We start from the raw sequence: 8719 nt of genomic DNA, 5'->3' as shown, positions 1-8719 counted from the left end.
TAAATGTACAATGTACAGTCACCAACAGTGCAATGATAGCCAGGATACATCTACTGTATGAGTAAAGCTTTGAATTGCAGTGCTTACTTTCCTTGCTTGAAATGAAACTGAGGAAATCTAACACTGACCTGATAGGATAGGTCCATAGAATGGAAACATACATGATGTTATAGTGACATCTAGTGGACACTTTTCAAATCTGAACACAGCATACAAAAATGTCACTAAAAATGATGCCAGTCACTGCAATAGGAGGGAATAGTATTAGTAACAGTATTAATCTAATAGTAATATTTGTTGCTGAATGAATGGTGACTGAGCACAATTATTTGTAATAATCACAATTATTGCAGAATCGTTTCCATTCATCTGTATAAATGAATCTGTTGAAACATACAATAGCAGAAACAACTGAGTTGCACTATTTTTGAAAAATGTAGGCTATACAATTATTTAATACATGTATGATCACTGTGTTTTGATCACAGTGATCATAGTATGTTATTTATTTTATTATTGATTAGTGGTATTAAAGGGTATAGTACAGATCTTTTTTAACTTAAAGCTGTAGGAAATACTTGCCATTAATGTAGTGGTTGGAAAGGTATTCATTGAGTCCCGTGGCGGGAGTTCTGCTCTGGTTTTGGTGTTGAATATTAAGTAGATCCGGTCATTTGGTGGTGGTCTGAGTGGGGGCCGTGCACGCATTCAAAATAAATCCACAAAAACTAGCGTTTTTTGTATTGTTTGTACCGATTGCTACTGCAGCAGCACGAAACCATAGTTCCATGTGACAGAGGTGTCAAAGTTGAACGAAAGTTGGTAGAAATAGATCAACAATACAAATGACACTATAGTTTTGTGGATGTTTTTAGTTTTTAGTTTGTTTTTTGCGTGGCCCCCAGAACCCCACCAAATAAGGAATTTGCCAAGCAATAAAGCAGTGTATGTACAGTATAACAATGGCAATCATACACTATCCTTTGATTCAATCTGGCCTAATGGGTGGGAAGTTTGTCACGACTCAAGAGACTCACGTTTCGAAGATTTTATTGATTTTATACAAGTTCACACATGTAACGTGCATCAGACAACGTCCAACGTATAGAGAATCAAAAAACAAGGTATAATACAAGTAAAGTAATAAAAGTTATAATACAAGTAACTAAGGTACTAAGTAGCAATCACTAATAAAGTGTGTAGAGGGTGTGCTTGCTTGTGTATCTATTTTCTTGTTAAATAAATCAATTAAAGTATATATGAAAGGCAATGCATTAAAACCTTTCAAAGGAGAGACTAAACCTGAAGTATGTCGCTGCACCAATCCACCACCATACTGTAGGGCAACGTCCACTTTGACCACTTGAACCCCAGCATTCACATTCTGAGCTATAGCCTATAGGGAACGTCAGACAAAAAAAGACGCGTCGCTCGCAACGCGGTGTGAACTTGTAGATTGCCTTTTTTGGGGCGCAGAGAGTACAGTTGCAATGCAACTCGGGTTCAAGTGGTTAAGTCTTTAGATTTGATTAGATCTGTACAGTAGATATGATTAGATCTGTACAGTAGATCTCATTAGATTATTATTATTATTATTATTATTATTATTGTTATTATCATTATCATTTTCTTTATCTTTATCATTATCATTATTATTATTATTATTATTATTATTATTATTATTATTATTATTATTATTATTAATTTACAAACACACCTAATGTATAAATAAACCACCAGGAGATCATATTGGACTCAAATCTCTAAGAAGGAAAAATATATATTAAAAAAATCAGTCATTCTGTCGTCTGCGTTGTTACCATAGTGATGTTGTCTTTGTAACACTGATATGCATGTCTTTAAAATACATGGTTCAAATCCCTGTGCGTAGCACTCACTGCCACACCAGGGCCCGTGAACAAGGCACTTAAAGTGAACTTCCAGAGTCATATAATTATATCAATCATACTAATGAGTCCTGTCTCGTATCTAAAACATTAATAACAAAATATAATGATTTATCTCCCAACTCATAGAATAGGCTATAACACTATACTATCCAGAGAATGATACTATTAAATTAGGAAACCATAAAGGGACGTATTTCCAACATGACCCCACAGTAGAAGACTGCACTGGTCAGCTCCCAGTGGCCAACACCAGTAAGACGTAAGCGACCTCGTCCAAAAAGGGGCGAGGTCGCGTGCACGCATCCGCCTGGGTGACGGCAGACTGCTGGGCGAGCGCTGGCGCTTTGGCATGGGGGGGAAGGGGGGGGTCAGATCAACATATGGAATGAATTCTGTACTGGCCATATATGGAGCGTGTCTGGAGTGTATATAGGGTTTGATGAGGTCTGGCCATATATGAAGCGTGTCTCGAGTGTACAGGGTTTGATGAGGTCAGATCAACATATGGAATGTCAGAACATCTCAGCTCCATATATGGAGATCTAAGGGTGGCAGCGGGGGCAGTGTCTTGAGTGTACAGGGTTTGATCTATTTACATTATTATTTCAACCTAAATACGGTAAGAAACTAATAATACACATTATTATGTTAGCTTTCATAATAACAGGTAAACTTATAATGAACTAATTATATACTTTATTGTATTATTATATTATGCTACATTATGCCATTCTGATTGGTTCCTGTGTCCATCAGTCACTCAGTTCCTCTATCAGCATTGGTCAATGACAGACACAGGCCTTCTCTGGATGGCAACTTGAGTAGACTGCGCTCCATCCTGATTGGCTGTGGCCGTAGATCCCGGGTGGTTGCGACCAGTCAGCTGCGCATAGAGGCGGGACTTGAGGAACCTCTGGTAGCTGTCTGTCTCCATCAGGCTGTAGATCTGATCCTGGGCCAGCTGGAAGGAGGCGGGGCCTGCACCTCTGCACAGCGCCTGATTGGTCAGATCCCTGACTGACGAGTCGATGTTGACCTGAGGGGGCAAATATGAACAAAGTGGTCAAAACACTAGAACTCGCGACTGTGTCCGAGACCCGATGGGTCTGATACGTTTTTAACAATATTATGTAAAAGAGTGCAGCAAAGTCCATTTGAAAACATTAACATAACCTAATAAGCAAACAAATGAAAAAAAAAAACTTGAATTTGTGTTTAAATAATAAAAATCACACCCGTGTGAACCGAGTGTTGCAACTCCCCCCCCCCCCTTCTCTCTCTCTCTCTCATTAGCAGTAGTGCAGTACTACAGCACCCCTACTGGCCCTTACTGGTACATACTGGTGCTCATTAACGTCACATGACCAACACATCGAACACATAGGTGAACACATAGGTGAACACATAGGTGAACACGGACATTGCTGGTTGTAGGAGTGGTTGCACCACTCAAAAAGCTCACAATGCACTGAAACAAGGAGCATTGTGAGCTTCTAGATCACCTTAAAAATGTGCTACTGCAATATGACATTCCCCAAATATTGACGCCACGGTGAAAGTGGTGCTTCATAATTGCAAAAGTCAAATAATGGCCAATGTATCAGCCATAGTGATATATTGGTCGGTTTCTAGTAAAAAGAAAAGAATCACACCCGTGTGAACTGAGTGGTGCAACTCCCCTCTCTCCCCCCTCCTCTCCTCTCTCTCTCTCTCTCTCTCTCTCTCTCTCTCTCTCATTAGCAGGCAACAGTGCAGCACTAATACTATCTCTCTCTCTGTTTCTGGCACAACAGCGCCCCTACTGGTATGGTAGTCATAGTCATACTGGTGCTCATGAACCAACACATACATAGGCACACACATAGTTGAACACGGACATTGCTGTTCCTTGGAGTGGTTGCACCACTCAAAAAAGAAAGATATGCATACAAACACTAAGCACATAAACTTAACAGCAACAAATCATCAATGAAATAGACAGACAGACAGACAGACAGACAGACAGGCAGGCAGGTACCTGTCTAGCGGCCTGTGTTGAGATGAAGTCGTTGTAGATCTTCTCCGCCTTGGCAGCCATCTTGCTGAGTGGCCGTGTGTTCCTGTACTTCTCCACGGCCAACCAGAACGCGAGGTTCTCCTCGCTGAACTCTGACTTCAGGAAGTGGTGGAACACCGCCAGCCCGTCTGGCCAATGAGGAGCAAATAAAGGTAGGAAAAAGGTATAATAAATAAATGATACATTGTGAGAGGAGACCAATGTGTGTGTGTGTGTGTGTGTGTGTGTGTGTGTGTGTGTGTGTGTGTGTGTGCGTGCGTGCGTGCGTGCGTGCGTGCGTGCGTGCGTGCGTGCGTGCGTGCGTGCGTGCGTGTGTGCGTACGTACGTGCGTGCGTGCAGTTCAGCTGTGTCGGGAGAGATTCAGCCAACAACTTCAGCAAATAAAATAAAAAATATAATTTTCTTTTCTTTCCCCTTTTATTTTTGCCAATGGGTTCCAGATTGGGAGATGGGTAACTGATTTTTCCTGCTGCTCCATTAAACCGGGAACCCGAATCACGGGGAAAACTTGAGTTTCCATTACGACAGATTGAAGATAACTTCATACTTAACTTGACATTTAACCACGTGAACCCCAGCATCCCTATTATTCTGGGGGGAACATACCAAAAATAGCTGATCATATACGATACAAGTTCAACAAGAGCTTGTAGATCGGCTAGTTTTGGCAAGTAGGTGTGGTGGTACGACTTACAAAGTATGACTGAAGTGATATTAATACATTCCAAATACTATTAAGGTATTCCGCAGCACCCCTGGACTTGCGTCATGGCACACTAGGGTGCCACGGGCGGCACACACTCTGAGAAGCACTGCTTGCTTTGGGCCACCGCTGCCCTCCAAAACACCCTGAATGTCTTCCAACAGTCAAGGCCACAGACGTAAATAATTCAGCAGTACTCACATTTGTTGGCCAGCAAAGCGTCAAAGCTCCACGCCCACCTCTGCACCTCCCCCGGAGACGGTCTGGAGAAGAAACCAACGGGAGAAGTACAACATCGTTCTCATTGTTTATTGATTGTTCTAAAAACGGTTAGTCCCAGTACTTGATTCTGATTGGCTGGTTACCGTCACGTGATCGATTTCACCGATAACCCACACCTTCAGTCACTTCTTATCATTCCCAGCTGATGCCGCAGCTCTGTAGCTGTACTGGGGAAGGGGAGCGCTTGATTGCCTTACAAACCCATGCTGTGCGGGCGTCTAAGCACCGCCCGGCTCATATAACTGTGAATGTGTGGCTCCAGGCAGCCCCGAAAAGACATCAAGCGCTATTCTCCCGTCACATAGGCTACTTGCCAAAGCAAGGAAGTAGTAATGTGGCTCGCTCTGGTGGCACAAAGCGTAGCTACTTTTGTGAATTTAATAGTTTTATTAGGTTAATATTGCTTGTTTGTAACTGCTTTAGAAAAGCAATAAGCCACTCGAGGCCCCAGCTTACCGGGTATTTTACAATGGCTGGGAAGGTAGTAGGTAGAAGACTGCCTACGCCTCCCAGCCATTGTAAAATACCCGGTAACCTGAGACATCTCGTGGCTTATTGCTTTAGTCATTGATGTCCTCAGCGTTTCCATCTTACATCTTCATCATGAATTTGGAGAAATTTAGATTTCCGGAAATCAACAACACTGCACGCGCGCACACGCACGCGCACGCGCACACACACACACACACACACACACACACACACACACACACACACACACACACACACACACACACACACACACACACACACACAGACACAGACACACACAGACACACACTATACCTGTGGTTCTTCAGAGCTTTCTCCAGACTGCTGACATTGTTGCCGTGGCTGAGATTGCTCCGTCGACATAGGAACGGCAGGCGGCTCCGGACATCTTTAGCTCTGACGACAAGGGATTATCATCATTATTCATTGTCTTGATCTGTACTTTGTCCTGTCCTGACTGGATGTTTATGACAATCAATAGACATTCAGCCGTTTATACATTCAGCTCTACATGGGCTTTAATTTCCCCCAAGTACTTCTGTGGCATATCAAAGGCGGGTGAATAGTAACACGTTGCTCTATTAAATATATTTAAAAACTATTAATTGAGTCTATTTGAAGACTTACAGACTTTTAGTCTTCTTCCTCTTCTGAAGGAAGCCTCCACCGTCCTAGACAGACAGACAGACAGACAGACAGACAGACAGACAGACAGACAGACAGACAGACAGACAGACAGACAGACAGACAGACAGACAGACAGACAGACAGACAGACAGAAAAGTGAAGACGCAATTTGTGATCGGCCGGAATGACATTTGTGATGATTATTTTGATTGGCTGAGCACGGAATGTCATGATGATACATCATGCTGATGATTCACACAGGTGTGTTTTTTTTCTTAATTGAATTCCTACATTTTGTTTTTGAGCGGCGCTAGCCCCTCCTATATACAGGTTTATTTTAAAAACGCAATTGACAATGAAGGGAAATTTTATGTCCCTAACACAAACATTAAATGCCATTAACAAGAGATAATTTAATGTTTGTGTTGGCACCGTTTGTTTTACATCACCATTACATCACCTAATCAACATGAGTTAGACTTTAACGCCCCTCACTTCACACAGGTGTGATTTTTATTAATTATTATCCCCCCCATCAAAGACATTCCATCAATTAGAAAAGAAATAGCCGACAATAACCGATCTACAAGCTCACAACGCGGCGCGAAGCGACGCATTGTGAGCTGTAGATCGGCTATTTTCACTTGTTCGGATCCCGCGGGGTGACATAAAAATTCTCTTTTGGGTCACGGACTAAAAAGTTTGGGACCCACTTTTCTTTTTGCATACCTTTTTCCCATAGAGCAGAAGGGTCATCCTGTGCAGCGAGCCGCCCTCTCTGGTCAGCTCCCTGCGCAGGGTGTGGGGGGAGGGGGGCCGGGGGTCACTGAGGTCACCGGCAGGGTCATAGGTCAGGGGTCGCGTGAGGCGGTGGATGGTGCTGTCGGAGAGGAAGCGGGGCGAGCGAGGTTCGCGAACCAGGGAGCCCTCGGAGAACGAGCGACGCAGGCAGGCGGGACCTGGGACATGAGCAGTGCATGGTGGGAAAGATTTACTCACGGCGCGTGTTTTAAAAGAATCAATACTAATTTAGAAAGACTCTGTTAACATTACGTTAAAGTCCCGTAATTGAAATTGATTTGAATTGATGAAATTGACTGACGAAATTGAAGTGTTTGCATCAAAATGCACTTAAAGAATTTAAAAAACAAGTGTTGGCATCAAAGTACTCATTATGCATGCAGAATGTTCCATTTCACAAGTTATTATGTTAATAACCCTAAATCCCTAACCCTAATCCACCCTAAAACATGATCATCAGGTCTTATTGTTATATAATATATAACAATAAAAATATATTTCTTTCAAAAAAGTGTACAGTATTTGTTAAAATGTTTTTTTTTTATGTGGGCACGCACACCAGTTCATTAAGTATGCCTGGTTTGCCTGGTGGGTGGTGATGGGTGGTGATCCACCTGAACTGAAGCCCACAGCTGTAGTTGTATGATAAAGGGGAAGGTGTTAGGGGAGGGGCTGATAGTGTGATGTCACTATGGGTGCGTTCGGAAATGTGCACCGGGAATGTGGTCAGTTTGTTGAGTGTGGTGGGCGGTGACGTCACAGAGTGCGTTTCGTGTGCCTTATTTACGAACGACCACAACCTTCACTCATTCACATGAATCACACCGGACAACCCCAGCTTCAGGGTAGGGTCGCTCAGTGCGGGCACTCGGCACACCCGGTGTGCAGCGCACTGGATTTTCGAACGACAACGCACCAAGTGCACGACAAGAGAGCACACCAGTGCGTTCAGGGCGCATTTCCGAACGCACCCTATATTACTGTTTATTTCATTGGTCCGTTTGACTGTCAAGGGTTCAGCCTCCAGGAAGAAACCCTAAATACAAAGTTAATACACCATTGCACATAAAAACGACTCCAGGCAGGGTGTCTAATGAAGTACTGTCACCTCATAGACACATGAAAAACTAGAAAAATAAAAAAATTGTGGCAATTGTGCATGGCAAAACTGCAGAATTACAAGCTTGTGAGGTTGTAGCTATTTTCAAATAGCCAAAGTTTAAAGAGGGCTGAAGTGGTTAATGTATGTTTCATAATCAAAATCGACAAAGTAACGACTAACGAAAGTTGTCAAATAATAGTAGTGGAGTAAAAGTACAATATCTGCCTCTGAGATGTAGTGGAGTTGAAGTAAAAATATAGAACATTGGAAGAACTCCAGTACAGTAACTCTGAATATTGTACTTGAGTATGGCTATACTGTACAGTATATGTAGTTAGTTAGTTACTTTCAAGGGAATGACGTGCACCTAGCTGGCTCGCATGCTGTTATATCATTATGGTTTACATCATCTGTCATGATGTAAGTGGTGGAAAAAGTTCAATACTGCAATGTAGAACTATAACTCTGTTACAAGGATGAAATGTATCCCTCACGTTCAGGGCCAAATTATCCAATTCGTCCGTCCCTGACTCATATTGAACTCATGGCTTCAACCTGACATCCCTCAACTCAGATTGACTTCTAACCTCCAGTCCTGACGGGGGAGCCGTATTCTTCATGTCCCTCCTCCTCCTCCTCCTCGTCATCCTCCTCCTCCTCCTCCTCCTCCTCCTCAGGGGAGAGGAGCAGAGGGGAGGAGCACAGACCTCCTCCCACGGGCTCCGACATCTCCGAGCAGCTCTCT

General features: G+C 43.0%; 1 protein-coding gene across 1 annotated transcript in view; it reads right to left on the bottom strand.

Annotated features, from left to right (window-relative positions):
• Nucleotides 1-1061: 1061 nt before the first annotated feature.
• The window catches only part of LOC310871787 (regulator of G-protein signaling 3-like), a 40485-nt gene continuing 32827 nt past the window's right edge, over nt 1062-8719 (bottom strand). The window contains exons 22-28 of the mRNA XM_083783423.1: nt 8562-8719; nt 6801-7030; nt 6072-6115; nt 5739-5840; nt 4872-4933; nt 3928-4094; nt 1062-2946 (exon numbers count right to left, since the gene is read on the bottom strand). The exon at nt 8562-8719 is cut by the window's right edge and continues 29 nt beyond it. Of these exons, the coding sequence (XP_083639549.1) occupies nt 2683-2946; nt 3928-4094; nt 4872-4933; nt 5739-5840; nt 6072-6115; nt 6801-7030; nt 8562-8719 (1027 nt within the window). The 3' untranslated portion in view covers nt 1062-2682. The remainder of the gene's footprint in view (nt 2947-3927; nt 4095-4871; nt 4934-5738; nt 5841-6071; nt 6116-6800; nt 7031-8561) is intronic.

This window comes from Protomyctophum parallelum (assembly GCF_964188405.1).
Source record: "Protomyctophum parallelum genome assembly, chromosome: 15".
In the NCBI taxonomy this organism is placed as follows: domain Eukaryota; kingdom Metazoa; phylum Chordata; class Actinopteri; order Myctophiformes; family Myctophidae; genus Protomyctophum; species Protomyctophum parallelum.
Note: the sequence above shows the minus strand (reverse complement) of the source record. Positions and strands in the feature narration are given on the sequence as shown.